General features: G+C 40.6%; 1 protein-coding gene across 3 annotated transcripts in view; it reads right to left on the reverse strand.

Annotated features, from left to right (window-relative positions):
- MYO1B (myosin IB) overlaps window positions 1-18,472 on the reverse strand; it is a 189,939-nt gene that overhangs the window by 147,966 nt on the left and 23,501 nt on the right. For all 3 annotated transcript variants that reach the window (XM_006147812.2, XM_006147811.2, XM_006147810.2), the window contains exon 3: window positions 460-575. In XM_006147812.2, coding sequence (XP_006147874.1) covers window positions 460-575 — 116 coding nt within the window. The remainder of the gene's footprint in view (window positions 1-459; window positions 576-18,472) is intronic.

Genomic DNA, 18,472 nt, shown 5'->3' on the forward strand with positions numbered 1-18,472 from the left:
TCACACCCAGCACGTGAGCAACGTCTATGAAGATTACAAGCTTAAGGTATTGTTCAGATCTTTTACTCAAACATACCACATAACCTAACACTTGGGAGCTTAATCGGCCCAATGAAACTATGAAAATGCTGCCTGGGCTCTTTATAATAACAAACAATGTACATTCCTGTTTTATTTGCGAAAATAATTAGCAGCAGCTGCTACTTACATACAACTTTTAACACAAAGGATTTCACATACTGACCCTAAATATCTCAGCACTTAGTCTGACGCCAATTGAAGTATTCTGCCTTTTTGTAAAACAAGGCATACACAATTAACTTCTACATTCCTTTATCTGATTAGAAGAAAATTTGATGGAAACATTTTCCTGAGACTCTAAAGAAACAGCTGCACACATCTGTCAACTCCACATCTCTGGAGTAAAAGAGAAACTAAGTGCTTTAATAATATACTTACATGTGAGGGCTCAGTTCATAAAAATTTCTATTCCTGTAATCTTCCACTTTCTCTGGTGAATAAATGGGCAAGGACCGGTATGGGTTAACTGATATAACCACACTTCCAATATATGTCTGTAGAAGAAAGAATAGAATATACTCATTAATACAGAGGAGGTACCTTAACATCCGCGACCTCAGTGTCGTTTGGTGCCACCTTTAATGCTAGCACTGCTGCTTCACCATTCATTTTATGCTTTTCAAGAACACTCTGCATCTCTGAAGACAGATGGCCAATGACGGTTACATGTTTCGCCAACAAATGGAAAGCACAGACTGATATATTCAACATACCTTTCCAAATAAAGCTCCAGATTAATTTATGGTTCTGGATAAGTGCTCTGTAAAAAGAGAGCTTTCAAACCTTCCAAAAATGTCGTCACCAACTACTGCTATTCAAGAATTGTAAGCAAGAGCCCTGAACCTGGTTCGAGCTGTTGCTTCCTTCCGCTCTCATCTCTATCCACCTGTTTCAGTCAACAGTGACCCAGGCCTTCTCCTCCTCCCTAGTCACCCACAAACCTACCCAATAAGGCTTTCCACCTTTAGTGCTACTCTTCTGGAAGACAGTCTCTACAATGAGCTCAGATCACCCAGGATTTGATATGAGAACCACATTTATCCCTCAGGCATTCAAACAACATAATTTCACATTATAACTAACGTACTATAACATCAGAATACAAATGTGCTTTCTGAGAAACTTAGTTCTGTATTTAAATTCTACATTTCAACTCCTAATATAACATTTGAGGTTGAGTTTACATTTAATGTAAGATTTAAGCATACTTTCTGAGAAATCAATGCTGAATATTTTAGCAGACGCTAACCTTCTCACATTGAAACCAGAACACTATTTATCTTCCTTTCTACTCTGACCTTAAATTCCTGGCAGAACGAGTGGTGTTGGTTTAGTTCAGTTTGTACAATGCTTAGCACAATGCCATGAGCAAAAGTCACTTAACTGGAACTCATCTTGGCAGTTTCATTTTTCCTGTCAGTGTCAACATCATAAAGATGGGGGGAGGAAAAAAGATACCAACAAAACTATGTAAGTGACAAAAATTGTAAAAAGGTTCATAAAGAAAAGAAACCAGGCAATAGGGGAGGGGGTCACCTCCAACTTCTCCACCTTTCTCACGTCATCCAACAGGTGGTGGCATTTTTAGACCCACAGTTTATCCAGTGTTGCCACCATTGTCACTCAAGCAGACTGCAAGATCTTTCCAGAAAATTAAAGAGAACAGAAAATAAAGGAACAGGAGGAATGTTGTGTGATTGGATGGGCCCCACGGCCTAGGAGAATCACATCTTACATGGCTGATAATGGTTTAAATCCCAGGCTCAGTGGCTTAAAAACACACCAGAGATGTGGTTCCAAATCCTGACCGGATAGAGAAATGACCACGACCCATTTGAAGGTACTTTCTCCCTTGCCCTCTCTCTGATGAGCACCCACTGACCCAAAAGAGAGAAAGAAGAAAGAGAGAGAGAGAAAGAGAGAGAGAGATAAATGTTTTGCTGATCTTTTTCTAACAAGGATCACAATGATTATAATCATAAATTTCTCCCTTGAGGCCAGCAGGTGATGTGGTGGTTAAGGCACTGGACTCCCACATGGCCGACCACAGTTTGAGACCCAAATCCTGTGGCTTAAAACTCTCACCAGACACATATACACACATGCCTAAAACCCCGAAAGAAGAATGGAGAAGCAAGGTTTGTAGGGTGGCTGTCCCCCTTTCCCTCACTTTCTCTCTTTGTCTTTGTCTGTCCAGCAAGTATTCACATCCTAAGGAAAAAACCTGAAACAAAATAAAATAAACTCTCCCACAACCTGGAAAACTGAACTGGTCAATTTTATATATACTTTCTTCCAATAAAAAAACATTATCTTGGGGCCAGATGGTGTCACAGCAGCCAGAGACAAGATTTTTCTCAAGGTTTCCTGGTCATCATCACTCTGCAACCCACCTGGGCCTGGGCAGATGGATGGGAGATGCTTGAGTCTGAAAAGCTTCTAAATGCTGTAGAATCAGCTACATTGGTAGATATGAAAATAGGATAATCGTTATTCCTTTAATATCTGTTGATTTTAAAGATCAGTCATCTTTGGAAAGAAAAGTACTTAACTCTCTCTCTTTCTAGGTCATTTCTTGAATGCAATAATTGCTGTTACCAGAGAAGCTAATTACTGAGCTGCTCTTTAAAAACAAACTTCACAGTGGAGGCTAAATTCTTGATAGAAATCTGCCTCTGTGGCATTCTTGCATAGAGAACTAACTCTGCTGCCTCCAATTCAAAATCAAAAGCCACACTAATGTGTTGCAAGCTTTTCTTTGTTACTTGTGACTTTCATACATACTGAATTATGTGTGCTTTTTCTCCCATGCTGTATCCCCAACATCAAATCAGTGCCTGGCCCATTGATGGTGTCCAATAAATACGTGTTAACTGAATAACCTGCACAGGCTATGTACATCACTAAGAAAGTTGATGGGCCATGGCACTGACTCTCATACAGTTATTCTTGTGAGGAATATAATACCAGGGGCCAGCAAGTGGCATGGTGGTTAAGATGTTAGATGACCACATGGCTGACTCCACAGTTCAAGTCTCACACCCAGAGGCTTGCAAATCACACCAGGCACATGTGTGTGCATGCCCATGGTCCCGAGAGGAGAATGGAGGAAAAGATAGTGTGGCCATTCCCCACCACCACCACCAGGAGTAGTGATCCCTCATTTTCCTCCTTTGCTTTGCCTCTCTGGTATGTCTCCGGCGCACACATGCCTCTTGTGGCAAAACCACGTACATTACATATAGTGTCTAGTATTTTATGAAGCCTGTATATCATGTGTTGTCACTGAACAAATTCTTCAACTACATCCTTCCTTCACAGGCTCCCCCTGTCCTGTTGTGGTAGATTGTTTACAAAAATAGCCAGAATAATTTCCATTCCTATCAGCACAACCCTTCTGAAATGTGACTTTGCCAATCTTTCTATCAAAGATAAAGTTTATTTCTCCACCTTTTGAATATGGACTTTTCTATGTGACTTGATTTGACAAAAGGGACATTCACAACTGACAGAGAGGTCGGAATAGCATTTGTGTGTTAGGATGCACCCCCCCTTTTTGATGACTATGGCTGGACGCCAAGATGTGAATGAACTTGAGCTAACCTGTTAGAAAGGTCACGCAGAGAGCCAGGGAACTCCAACCATAGCCTGCTAACTGTAAGACATAAAATGGAGGCCATCCCAAACCATTCAGCCCCAGGTAGACAACCAGATGCCTGCAGCCACATGAGTGACTACAGGCGAGAACAGAAGAAGAGATAAGAGAACGTCAAAAAGTCTATGTGAAAAAGGAGTTAAAATACAAGTTTGTTTGGGTACAAAAAAATTGAAATGCATACATAGTTTTTACCACAATATCTATTTTCATAAGCTTATCCCCCGTATACAGAACTCAACTCAGCCGAAACTACTATCGAAGAGAGCAAATAAATGGTTGTATCTCAAGCCACTTTGAAATCTGCACGTACTTCTGTCACTACACATATTTTCCAAGAATTTTTTGGAGATGTCTCATATGCAAAACTAAACTCAGCCTAACATTAATGTTCCAGAGAGCAAATTATTGGTGGTTGTTGTAAGCCATTAATTTCTGGGGATGATTTGTTACACAACAATATCTGATACACCTACATGGCTCAATAAACCAAGAAAAGGGACAAGCAGAACATGCCTTATCAAGAAATCAGCAAACATTAAAACAAAAGGTTGTCTCTCTCTTCCACTTTGTGTATATGGTTCAGATACACACCCTCTAACCTTGAACTTCTGATAGGCTTATCCTCTACTATGCTACCTGCCCTTACTGTTTATGGGATTCTTCCACAAGGGTTCTATATGTCATAACCAAAGGTTTAAATAGTTCCACAAATGCCAGCAGAATAACTCAAAGGTCACAACCTTCCTTCCTCTGATACTGACAGACATTCCTGATGACATCTAATAGACTGGGAAGGGTTTTTAATTCTACTCTAGTTTTGGGCAGCTACCTATTCTACATTCAGGTAAATGCACCAGAGGAAATCTTTTCAAGTATCAAAATAGTGACTGGACAATTCATTTTTATATCAAATGTTTCTAAACAAACAACTGCATAATATTTTAAATTAGTATTTTCTTAGCGCATCATGCTCTAAGTAGGATGGCAAATTAACTCATTAAATAACCACTCCAGCCATGTCCTGGTTCACCACCTCCATGCCTCTGAACCACAGCACCACCAAGACCCACCATGACATCCCTCCATCCCACTCCCCTGTGGGACCAGCCCCTTGGTGACTAGGAGGGGAAAAGCAAGGAAAGAAAACAAGAAAAGAAGAGAATGAAGGAAAGGAAAAAGCTTTACCTTTCTATATATTGGGTTGTTGGAAAAGTAACAACGCATTTTTGCACAGAAAAAAATACATCCTGACTTTTCTTTTTTTTTTTTCACTGTAGGGCGCGTGCACTCGCCAGACAGACAGAGAAAGACATAGAGACAGAAAGCGAGAAATCACCCCCCAGGGGGGATGGTCACGCCGCAATCCCTTCTCCTCCATTCTCCTCTCGGGATCTTGGGCACGCACACACACGCGCCCGGCGTGAGTTTTTAAGCCACCAGGTCCGGGACACGAACCGCGGTCGACTATGTGGGAGTCCAGCGACATAGCCATTACGCTAACTGCTGGTTCCCCATCCTGACTTTTCTAACAATCCAATATAACTAGCACATTCAATTAGAAAGTTTATCTTTCACTTCTCAAGGGCAAACACTAAATCAAGAATGAACAAGCATTCCTAAGTCAAAATCATCTCCATTTTCATATTTCAAGTATCTCTAGCATTCCAAAACAGGTGCCTTGCAAATAACCAAATAATTCTTGAGTATTCATATTGTGATTAAAGCAAAAACTGACATCTTTTTTGAAGGACATCTAATCCAGCAACCTCTACTCTCCAGATCACAATTCAAAACCAAAAAATAAAGACCCCTGGGTAGTCAAAATGTAACATAAATTGTAAGAAATTTCTTCTAAAACTCAGTCCTTAGAGGCTCTATTTCAATGATCTGGGTTTCTGGGTATCTACCCAAAGGATAGGAGAACACTCAGTCAGAAAAGTGCTTGCATATCAATGTTTATCGCAGCATTATTCACTATCGCTAAGACATAGGATCAACCCAAATGTCCGCAAACAGATGAATGGATGGAAAAAGTGTGGCATATATACTCTATAGAATACCTCTCGGCCATAGAAAACAAGACTCTGGCATTTGATAGAATGTGGTCAAATTTGGTGGCTCTATTGCTGAGTAAAGCAAGGCAGGATATGAAAGAAAGATATCGTATGTATCCATTTAATATATACCGACTATCCGCACTCTATGGTAGAGATCAAAATATTGGAGAGCATAAAAGCAGTGAAAATAGTTATGGATGCTGAAAGACAGTGTAGAACATGGGTAGGGGGAAAAGAGAAGAGTGTAGAGAAGGATAGCAAGAGAATAAATAAAGAGGCATGATGTTAGCAGGACACAGAAATGGTTTATGACCTGTTGATGACAACATGTACAGTATTCTCAACCGGACTGGTCTGAGAAGTATTTCATGTTGGGTAAATTCTTTATACAAGCCAAATGATATATAGTGATTGAATGTTTTAAAAAAATAATAGGAAAAAAAATAATAATCTGAAAAAATTGATGAAAAGATATTTGATGATGTGGATAGCAATGTCTTTGTCTTGACTGATACGCATGGTAATCATACTGAAAAAGAAATATAATATGCTGTAAAGACATATGTGACTCAATGTAATATAAAAGATTATAATAATAAAAACTAAATCTCTAAACTTTTTTTTCCTTTTTTTTGGAGACGTTTTTGCTATAGGGCACATGCACTCACCAGAAAGACAGAGAGAGACAGCGAGACAGAAAGCAAGAAATCACCCCTCAGGGGGGATGCAAGAAATCCCCCCTCAGGGGGGTTGGCCACGCCACAATCCCTTCTCCTCCATTCTCCTCTCGGGATCTTGGGCTCACACACACACTCACCCAGCATGAGTTTAAGCCACCGGGTCTGGGACTCAAACCTCAGTCGACAATGTGGGAGTCCAGCAACATAGCCATTATGCTAACTGCTGGTCCCTCTAAAAAAAATTTTTTAACAATATGATCTGGGGAGGACCCAGGGATCAGTATTTTTTGAAGTGACCCCAAATAAACTTAATACATCACCAGGGTTGAAATCCACTGCTTGTGGCCCTCCCTTCAGGACTCACAGGACCGGGTTTTACTCTCATTTGCAACAATCATGTTTGTGCTGCTGTTAGCCTATCTTCTCTCTCATCTTCTTCTTTAAGTATTCCTACATAATTCATTTTTTCAAAAAACAAAAGGCAAAGCCTTCTAACCTCCCTTACTTTCAGTGAAGCTACATTTCTGATAAACCTGGCATATGGTATGTCCGCACACTACTAAGTAAGAGCATCAGCATCCATAAATCAGGGGCTGTTTTGTGACCATATATTTCAACTGTTTGATTATGACTCAGTTAAGAAATACAGTTTTTAATCACAATCAAGTATGTGTATCTGTGTCTTCTTATATACACACATATATGAAAGATAAAAACTTCACAAAAACTATCTCAACTATACATACACACACATACACACACACACACACACACACACACACATATATATGATACACTGCCATTCTTGGTTCAATTCTATTTATTATACAATTTTTGAAAACTCCTGGTCCTAATCTTCTAAATGGTTTCCATGGGCCACTAATGGAATGAACCTTAAAAGTTTAAAACAGTGTTTTTATGGTTGTTGATCCTCGTGAGATGCCAATAAATGCTTCTTCTTGTAAAAGCACACACATAACATGTACATAAAAGTTCGCATACACAAATACTGAGGTGAATATAAAAAAAGCATGAACAGCCCACATAACATGTACATAAAAGTTCGCATACACAAATACTGAGGTGAATATAAAAAAAGCATGAACAGCCCAAAGCCCACCTTTCTCAGCCCTAACTCTTTGTACCTCTCCTCCAACATCTCGCTTTTACCTTGTCTTACTGTTGGCTGTGTATATGTCTTTCCTCTTCTAGACTAGAAGCTCCTGGAGAGTGTGATTCCTTCCTTACCTATTATTATGTATACCTTAGAATGTCCGCATAACAAGTGAACAATAAAAACACACTGGATTCAAAAACAACACAAAAAAAACCCCTGCATACAGCTGATATAGCAGGTTAAGAACTCCCATAAAAGAAAAAACATTGGTCACTAATGGAAAACGGGAAGGGGAGAGAGAAGATTAGAAGGGGGGCGGGACAAGAAAGAAAAGAAAGAAGTGATCAAAATAGTTACCCCAAAAAGGGGCTGTGCAGAAGCACCAGTAAAACGTGATACTCTGCAAAGCACACCATGAAAAGGTTGCCAGTTTGCACACAACGATCTCCCGAGTATGCCAAGCAAGTGTGTACCAATGATCCGGGCTGGGGGCTAGAGATGGAGAGCAGTGGCAAGACCTTGTTAGGGGTGTTATATCTCTGCCCCTCTTCCTCAAGCTCTTTGTTTCTCACACTCATGGGATAGCGATGGTTCAATGGTCACACTGCTGAACTCAGACGTAGACAACCGCAGTTCGAGTTTCAGACCCATAGCTTAAACCTCACATGTGTGCATGCGTGCCCAAAATTCCAAGAGGGATATGGGGAAGGGATTACAGCATGGCCATCCCTACCTGGTGGGGGAAGGAGGGGGGTAATTTCTCTTTTTCTGTCTCTCTGTCTCTCCAGCGAGAACACACACACCCTATAGCAAAAATCTCTCCAAAATTTTTAATTAAAAAAATTCCAAAAGTATAGCATAAAAATTTTCTTACAGAAAAACCCAACAGCCCCATGGTTCTGCCGGTCCTAAGTGCTTCAGTAAAGCACTGAGTCTGAACAAAGAACAATAATCAATGGCCAAAATGAGAGATAGCATTCTGTTTTTGATGATACAGATATATACAGTGTGGAATGCTATCAACCATAAACTTAAAATTAAAGCACTGTTTCAATATTTTATGAATCTCAATAATATGGAACATTATTCCACACACCAGATAAATGAAACATTAGCACACATACACAGAAAAGTCAAAATCGCTTTCTTATCTTTTAAATCTAATTCTTCCCAGAGAGAGGTTAAGATCTTTAGCAGTCCTAAATTTTGAAAGTTTATATTTCAATTCCCCATATAAAATTAAAAATTAAATTATAACTAAACTATACATGTAATAAAATCCTACAATGACCTGTTTTCATCATGATTACTACTTCAATGCTCTTTTAAACTATCAGATTCTTCCAAAATATATTTTGAAAGTCCTTGCTCTGTTGGGGCTTTAACTGGGCATACAATCTGTCTATCTATTAAGTTCCTCACTTCCTTCAGAATGAATTTGTTATTTATTTACATGTTTCTGGAGTTCCTTAAAAACTTATCCTCTAACCTATTAAAGTGCTGGTACATAACATATACTTAAGACGTTTTTACCACACTATTCCTAAATCTCCACAAAATAGATGTGAATTCTCTAAACATCTATACCAATGGAGCAAAAACAAGTGATATGACCATATTAACTAGCAGAAGTAAAATTAAAATGGGACAAGGAACCAAAAATCTGTCTCTTTTCATTAGTACATACAATACATACCGTCTGTTTAGGCAAAAAGCCACCAAGAAAGGGCCAGCCAGTACCAGGGATAGGACAGCAGGATCCCAAATGGCTGATAATGAGGTTCAAGTCCCAGAGTCGGTAGCTTGAAAAACACACGGGGCACATGTGCATGTGTGTGTGTGCCCAAAATCCCAAAAGGAGACTGGAGAAGGAACTGCATGCAGCATGGTCATCCTTCCTGGGGATGTTTTCTCACTTTCTCTCTCCCTCACACTCTCCAGTGTACGTACACCCACTGTAACAAATTTTAAAAAATAAAAGTGACCAAGGAGAATGCCTCATCATAGGAAATTTATGTTGCAGAATGCCATAAAGTCTCTTCAAGCTTTCTATAAAAAAGTGCTACTTTGTTGGGCAAAAGCCTCCCATTTGATTATCTGAGAAATGCTGAAATCTTCATACCACTGGGAATAAACAAAAGAAGGGAAAGGAAAGATCTTCTAGTGACAGGGAAAAGTTTTCATCTCAGCAGAAGAGATTTCATCATAATCACCCATTAACATCAGAGAAATAAATTAGGAAAATAGTAATATAACAGATAATATTTATTTAAATATCTTACTGTATGCTAATTATGTAGTCTAAAATTAGATCAAGGAAATATTCGAAAGGTGTGAGAGTCCTCTAAATTCAAGTCTCCAAGAATCCCAAAGTAAAGTTACTTTCACTTGTTAAATAGTGTGAGTTCAAATTCAGGATGGGCCAGGAATCAGGAAAAATAACCCATCACAAGGCTGCTCAATTGCACTGATCCCTAAATAAGTTTAGGTTACATTCAATGAATAAGCAAGTACAAACTTATGCAAAACTTCATGTGAAGCATAGTTTAAAATGTGAGAAGCTCCCACAGTCTGTGCATCTAAGGGGTTTGCAATACAGATTAGGAGGTGAATCTTTAGAATAGAAAAACATGAAAAGTAAGTGTTAACAACTCTAGACACTAAAATGTACAAAATAGGATTTAAGTGATTCTTGGCTAAATGAGTTATTGGTCTCATTAACTTAATGTCTAAGTAAGTTCTTGGGGCTTAGACAAAGGAGCAGTCACTATGAACTGCAGAGGTCTGAGAAAGCTCCAGGGAAGACAGAGGTCCTGAGTGGGTCTAAAAGAATGAACATGATTTGGAAAAGCAATGTATCCCCCAAAAAGCAGCCTATGAGACCTTAGGTTTTACATAACTGAACCTGTTTTTAAATTTTGCTAGGACAGGTGTCTCATTCAAAGTACACATTCTGAAAGCATGGATTGCCAGGGACTTGAACAGATTTTTTTTTATATACATCCAGGATCTTAGCAGCATTATGTACGAGAGCCAAAAAGGGGAAGTAATAACTCAAGTGTCCACTGGCATGTGAATGGATAAATAAAATGTAATAGATCCAAGCAAGTGAACATTATTCACTCTTAAAATGGAAAGAAATTCTGACACATGCTATTAGGTCATCAGGGAAGTCATGAAGTACTTTTCTGCTTTTTTATGCAAAAATCAGTCATGACTTTCCCGACAACCCAACATAATATGGATTAAAACATGGACAGAGGCCAAAAGACCTATGCAAGCACTTTACAGAAACAGGGACTGGAACAGCTTGTCAAGAGCAAAGGTACTGTGAGCAATTAAGACTGGGATCAAGGAACCAGCAGATGGTGCAGTATTTAAGGTGCTGGACTCCCGCACAGCCAACCATGGTTTGAGTCCCGGACCTAGCAGCTTGAAAATCATCTCAGGCATGTGTGCCCAAAATCCAGAGAGGAGAATGGAGAAAGGATTGTACAGTGACCCTCCGCCCATAGGGTGACTCCTCACTTTCCCTCCCTGTTTCTGTCTCCCTCCAGGTGCATGCACATGCCCTATGTCATAAGCCTCTAAAAAAACAGACATACAAACAAATTGGGATCAAACCACAGGGCACCCTGAACTTCAGAGTGTGGAGTCTAAACTTTAGTCTGAATGCAATGTTAAAGTAAAAAGTCAATGTGTGGTGAGGGAGGTTGGTTCATGAAACTGATGGAATGTGAACCCAGGTCCTCTGTCTTAAGTAACTGAGCTCTTCACTCAGGTTCTGTGTCATACTGTATTATTAGTGCTTCAAATGTACTTGAAATATCATGTAAACCTAGGCACATTGACCTTTTCTACACCCCAGTCTCCTCACTCACACCAGAAAAATAATACTAGTCCTCCTTCATCTAATCCTGAGGAAGTAATGAGATTACATGTCAAAAATACTGAACACAGCAAAAGCATTCTTCCATCCATTTTCATTACACAAATTCAGTTGGACTCTGTTGGAATCTATCAACCACTGTAAATAGCCAAATCAGGACTTTAAAGCCTGTATAAAATATGTTAATATCTCATGTAAATTCACTAATGAATCCTATGATACCAAAGTCTAAAGACTCTCACAAGATGGTCTTTGTGTACAGGAAATGGGAAAGTTATCATATGAGCACATGAGGTATGTCTTAAGGAAATTAACATTAAAAGTCTAAGATACTGAGAAAATGACTACAGGAGATAGGCTGGTGGGAAACTTCAGAGATGACAACATGCCATTCACTTCATAAGGAGGAAGGAACGCTCTTCTTGGGGCTTGGATCCTGGGAATTTGATCACAAGACATTAAGATACCATATGCCACAGGGTTTTTGTTAGACATGTTTAAGACTTCCCAAATTCCTTTGCAGAGGCCCTTTGTCTTAAATGATTTTTTTAAGACACAGTGTGGTCTACTAAAAGCTTTGGTTGGTTGTTAGTTCAAAATTGTGCAAAACAGCCTAAGTGAAAACTGTAAGCGTAAGGTCAATATTGGACTTCGGTGTCAATCTGGGCCTTACGTCTACAACAACATAATTTAAGATATCTACTCCACAACTTCAAGCTCAGAAACATATTTGTGATACATACACAACACACTGAATATATCAAGTTAACACTAACAACAGCTTACTTGTTACAGGAGAAACTGAAGGTATTAGAAAGTGTAAATGACTTACCCAAGGACACACAATCAGTTAGTGGCAGAGGCAAAGTTTTATCGCAAAACTTTAAGTCAAAGTCTGTGACACAAGGACAGAGAACCATGACTTGATCAGGTTATGTCGGCTTCCAGGCACACGACACATTCACTTTAGTAACAAGCGTACCCAGGAAACCCAGACAAATGAGCATCAAGCTATGAGGAACCACCAAGAGAATGAGTATGAGTCCAGTTTCACTGTCAAGCTGCTTCATCCCCTGCACGTATTTCTGCTTTGTCTAGACCTGTTACTAGCTTGTTTTCCTACTTTCTACTCTACAGTCAGCCTACCTCAAAGACACCGATTCACAGCTTCTGTTTGCAATCTCTCTTGAGATTGTTACTGCCAGCATCTTGTTTCTAGTGATGTTTTATTTTTTTCCATATTTCTCAACTCAAAGTTTGAGGAAAGGGAACCAGCAGTTAGCGTAATGGCTATGTCGCTGGATTCCCACGTAGTCGACCGCGGTTCGTGTCCTGGACCCGGTGACTTAAAACTCACGCTGGGCGCGTGTGCGTGCGTGCCCAAGATCCCGAGAGGAGAATGGAGGAGAAGGGATTGCGGCGTGACCATCCCCCCTGGGGGGTGATTTCTCGCTTTCTGTCTCTATGTCTCTCTCTGTCTGTCTGGCGAGCGCACGCGCCCTACAGTGAAAATCTCTCCAAAAAAAAAAAAGTTTGAGGAAAGAAGAATCTAACATTGTTCATCTTTTCATCTAGGCTGTACCTCAAATCTCTGGACTTAGAGCAGGAGCCCACACCTAGGTCAGAACACGGTACAAATCGTGGCTGCCAATGACCGTCTCCAGCTTGTCAGACAGTCACTGTGTGTCTAGTCCGGGACATGCCTACACTATCATCATATTCAATCTGTCACTCCCGTGCTGCCAGTCATTTCAGACTATGAATTAGAGAACTATATATGAGTTCTATGGACACGGAAATACAGGCTAAAAATATCACCCCAAGCAACATTTATTTTAGAGCAGGATCGTACAATATCATACTATCTTTGTAAAAATAAACTCTGTAAAGAGACAAGTATTTTCCAAATATATACCCTTCTCTATACCCAATAAAACTCTTAAGAAAGAATGGCTTGCTAAAAGTCTTGAAAATAATCCTGAGTGATTAATTGAAAATACTAATATAACCCATATGAAATCTGTGCAATGCATACCAATTCCAATCACCAACAGAAGGAGGAAGGCAGGAAGGGAAGGTGGGAGGGAGGAGGCAAAGAAGGAGGCAGGGTACAGTAGAAGAAAGAATGTAATTAAATAAAATCTCTATGTCTGAATAAAACCTTGAAGAAAAGTTTCTTCTGGGTTTACAAGTTTTCCCACAGTTAAAGTACCTACCATGTGCAAGACTCCTAATATATGCCAGGCACTGTACTAAGATGACCCTTATGCCCTGCCACAACTCAACAAGTATCACATGTTTTATGAACTCACAAAGGTTGTGAATGGTCAAAATTGAAACCTGGGTCTGCCTGCCGTGCCTTTCCTCTGAGGCCATGATGTGTCTCACTCTTCCACCCCTTGCAAAGCAGAGTTCAATGCTCTGCATTTCTCTTTAGAAACTAGGATTACTATTAATTTATCTATACTAGGGGCCAGCAGGTGGCATTATGGTTAAGGTGCTGGACACCACCATATGGACGACCATGGTTTGAGTCCCAGACCTGGTGACTTGCTTTCTCACTTTCCCTCTCTCTCTCTGGTCAAATTATAAATGGGTGAGTGGGGACCAGCAGGTCGCATAATAGTTACGTCACTGGACTCCCACGTAGTCAACGTGGTTCGAGTCCCAGATCTGGCAGCTTAAAACTCACACTAGGCACGTATGCGTGCAGGCCCAATATCCCCAGAGGAGAATGGAGGGAAACAGATTGCAGTGTGGCCATCCACCCTGGGGAATGATTTCTCACTTTCTGTCTCTTTGTGTCTCTGGAGAGTACTTGCACCCTATAGCAAATATCTCTCAAAAAAAAAAAAAGAAAAAGGTGAATAAATGAATAAAAATGTTAAAAATTACCTACAGTATAGATATACAGCAGAAACAGATGCATGTATATAGGGAGCAGCTGAAATGGCCACTGCTTCCCCTTCCTCCTCTATCTTTGCTCATACAGGAGAACAGCATGCACCCATCAGTCACCAGCCAACCAGTGACATGATGAAAAACAATCTCTTCCTGAGATCTCCCACCTTCCAGAGAGGGTGGAAATCCTCCTCAGGGTTTCTTACCACTCTCCCTTGTCTTGCAAGCAGCACATAAGGGTCATCTATGCCTTTAGAACTGAAGGCACTTGTTCCAAGTTGCACTCGTTTCAAGTGTCGCTGCACTGCTGAGTGCTAACGCATATGGCAGGAATAGTGATCAGCATTTCAATTATTTGCTCAGGTCATTTGAGACTGCCTTGTTGCAAACATGTTTTTCAATCTGAGACCCTATTATTTTAAAAACAGAAGTTGCTTTTATATTGATGTTATCTTCTGATGTTCACAGTAATTATGTAATATCAGCAGGACTACCATTAAGAGCACAGTCTCTGGAGCGAGACTTCCCAGGTACGAATCTCAGCTCTATCTCCTACTCACTGTGCGACTCTGAACAAGTTACTAAGCCTTTCTGAGTTTGTTTTGTCATATGTATATGGAGATCATTTAAAAACCTGCAGGGCTCTAATAAGAATTAAATTAAGTAATACATGGAAAGTGCTTAGAATAACACATGGAACAATAACGAGGTAAAAAACATTCACTGTTATCATTTACCATCTTACCAGGAAGAGAACAATCTCAGAGGCACTGAGGATGCACTAAGGACCTTGCCCAGGTCTCACTAACCATGGAGCTTAGGCCTTTGCATTAGCGCCCACCATACTGCTTCCAAAAGATGACACTTCTGCAGACCTGATGTCAGGCCTTAATTTCTTCCAAATGAAACTTCTGGTATGACTTCAACCAGAATATTTAAATTAGCTCGTTATAAATACTACACAAATATTTCAAGTACCACATCATACCTTCATGACAAAAGAACTCTCTAAGATTGGCAAATAACAGATAAATGTATATCAGCTTTAGAAGTTTTAAGAGGAAAAAATGTTCCAATCACCGACAGGTTTAAAAACAAAGCTTGTATTGCCCAGTCACAGCAGTACGTGCTGGATGACAATGCTACTCAGCAGACTGAGGCCACATGACTGAGGTCCCATTCCAAGCCTGCTTTAAAAAACCAGATGGGATAGTGTGCACCTGCCATGCCAGCAACTCACGGAGGCTGAGGCAGGAGGACCAAGACATAGCAGGACTCGGGGAGGAGAGGGGAGGGGACGGGGAGGAGAGGGAATGGGAGAGGAGAGGAGAAAAAATTTCCATGGGTTGAAACTTGCAAGTTACCCTCAAAATGGCTGTTATTGTATAAAACTGTCCAAGAGAAAGACCAAGTTCAGAAATTAGACGAAACATTTATTTCTCTTCAGACCTGTGACCTACTGTTTTGCACTAGTTTTATCTCACCTCCTCCTGTTGTACTCCACTCCATACACCAAAGCCACACTCCTAAAAGCACAGATACTTTGCATTCCATGTCTGCCTTAGTGGTCTACCTTCCCAGTGATGAAGCAGGCAGCTGGTGACCTCCCCGCACACAGTCAAGTCCAGGTCTTGCATGTGAACTGTGTGGGATCACCTCTTCCCTTCCCTTCTTGACTTGGTGGGTTTGGCAGTGGCACTGAAGATGGCTCCTGTTCCACTCAAACCTTGTTGGGCCTTGGTTCTCTGGGTAAAGTCCTTCCCATGCGGAGGACAGAGAGCCTCTTCCTACATCTAACTCTAGAACAAGGAAAGCTGTTTTTACTCCAGGTAACATAATTTGGAACATTACACACCACTCTGTTAACCACTGTAACTTCTGGAAAAGGGCATAGGGTACTGCAGGGAAAAAAAAAAAAACCTACATTTTTATGTTATGTATGCCTGTACTATTGGAAAGTGCTTTCAAAAGCATTTGCTACTAGGGAACCAGCAGTTAGCGTAATGGCTATGTCACTGGACTCCCACATAGTCAACCGCGGTTCGCGTCCCAGACCCAGTGGCTTAAAACTCACGCCGGGCGCGTGTGCGTGCGTGCCCAACATCCCAAGAGGAGAATGGAGGAGAAGGGATTGCGGCGTGACCATTCCCCCTGGGGGGGTGATTTCTCACTTTCTATCTCTATGTCTCTCTCTGTCTGGCGAGCACACACGCCCTATAGCGAAAAAACCTCTCAAAAAAAAAAAAAAAAAAGCATTTGCTACTTTTGTCACTTTCTTAGAAGACTTTTTAAAGTTAATTTTAACATGAAAATAGCTTAGAGAACAGCTGGGTGGCAGGAATAACTCTCAATTGGACGTCTGAACTCCAGTCCTACTCTCTGCCAAAAACCCCGTGAGCTTGGACAAGGTCCAAGCATCAGATGAGACAGCAGCCCTAGCCAATGCCTTTGCTATAACCTGGTAAAGGTCCTGAGCAAAGGACCCCACGACACCAGGCCCCAAGTTCTGACTCACGGAAATACTGAGATAATAAACGCATGTTATTCGGAGTCACTAAGTTAGTGACAATTTGTTCTGCCACAAAAGAAAAGAAACCATTTATACTAAATATGAATATCCCCAGGAATCTATACTGTACTCATAAGGTAGGGATTGTCATGCATATAAATAAACAATGCTTTTGAATTTTCAAAGAGATAAATATATATACATTTAAAATAATACCAGTATTACTTTTTTTAATTGCTAGAGGGCATATGTGCTCACCAGAGAGAAACACAGAGACAGAAGAGAGAGAAAGCTCTTCCTACCCCAATGGGGCACGATGCTGCAATCCATTCTCCATTTTTCCACTGCATCGAAATTTGGGGCACATGTACCCAGTACACTTTTCTTTTCTCCAGTATACTTTTCAAACCACCAGGGCCAGGATTTAAATCACAGTCAGCAATGTGGGATCCAGCATCCTTAACCACTGCACTAAAGACCTAGCTTAACCAGTATTATTTTAACTTTGCAATATTTTAAGCCAAGTATACAATATTTATATTTGAGTATGTTTCATGAAAGCATTTGATTCTACCCTCATGGAGATCGTAATTCTAGCACTAACTTCTAAAAGTTAAATTTTTATTAGACTTTTGAAGCAGTCACTCTTACAATTTGCTAAAGGTGAACTAATTCAGATCTCTATTTCTGGATGATTCCCAACCTGACCATTCAGATAGGAAACAAACTAAATTTTCTGGTCAGCACCAGAAATACATTCTGTCAGAGAACAGACACCTTGCTTCTGCAGTTTCCAAATTTGTCCTGGGCCTTGTTCTTAGCTAAATTGTAGCTTTCCTGTTCCTGAACAGAACCACAGTCCTGACCAGTCACCCTAAAAACAGAACATGTCTGGCTGGGTCTCAGCTCTGCTATCTCCTACAGCACATAAAAGTCCACATGAAATCCTGCCACCATTCCATCTGGCCCGGGAGCAAGGGTGGGGAGGCCAGAAGAAGGCTTGACAAAGGACAGAAAGCATTCAGTAAAGCGGAGCTCAGGAATGTCACAACCAGCATTTCCCAGGCTCTGGCCCCATAAAGGGCCTACTAGACCAAAAGGCACATCCTGTAGCTGGTCCCAACTTGAACCACATTCTGCCAAGAGGAAGGGTAAAGAGTCTCTGGCCCTGTGTGTACCCCATTCTTTCCTCTATGGCATCTCATCTGATCCTCCTCTGTCTCCAGTGGGACAACCAAAACTGTAGAGCCCACATACCTGTCTGGAACTGCCCCAACTCAGAGGCTCTGCTGGGTCACAAACAAGGCTACGAATCAAAGCTATGCTATTTGCACAAATGTGTGAACCCCCATCAAAACAAACAGCAGATACTCTAGATTTGGATTGCATATTTTACTCAAAGCGTTGCAAGGAGTATACAAACTCATATGCACTATAGAACAAGGTAGCTTTGAGTTACCTTGGAAGATTTCTATACTATTTCCCTAAAGCAGACAGACTTCGACATGCTCTCCAAATCCCTGGAGAACCTAGATAGTCTAGCATTAGGAGTTTGGTAGAAAAGTCTGAGAAGCATGTCT

The sequence above is a fragment of the Tupaia chinensis genome, unplaced genomic scaffold (genome assembly GCF_000334495.1).
Source record: "Tupaia chinensis unplaced genomic scaffold, TupChi_1.0 Scaffold000225_1, whole genome shotgun sequence".
Taxonomy (NCBI): Eukaryota; Metazoa; Chordata; class Mammalia; order Scandentia; family Tupaiidae; genus Tupaia; species Tupaia belangeri.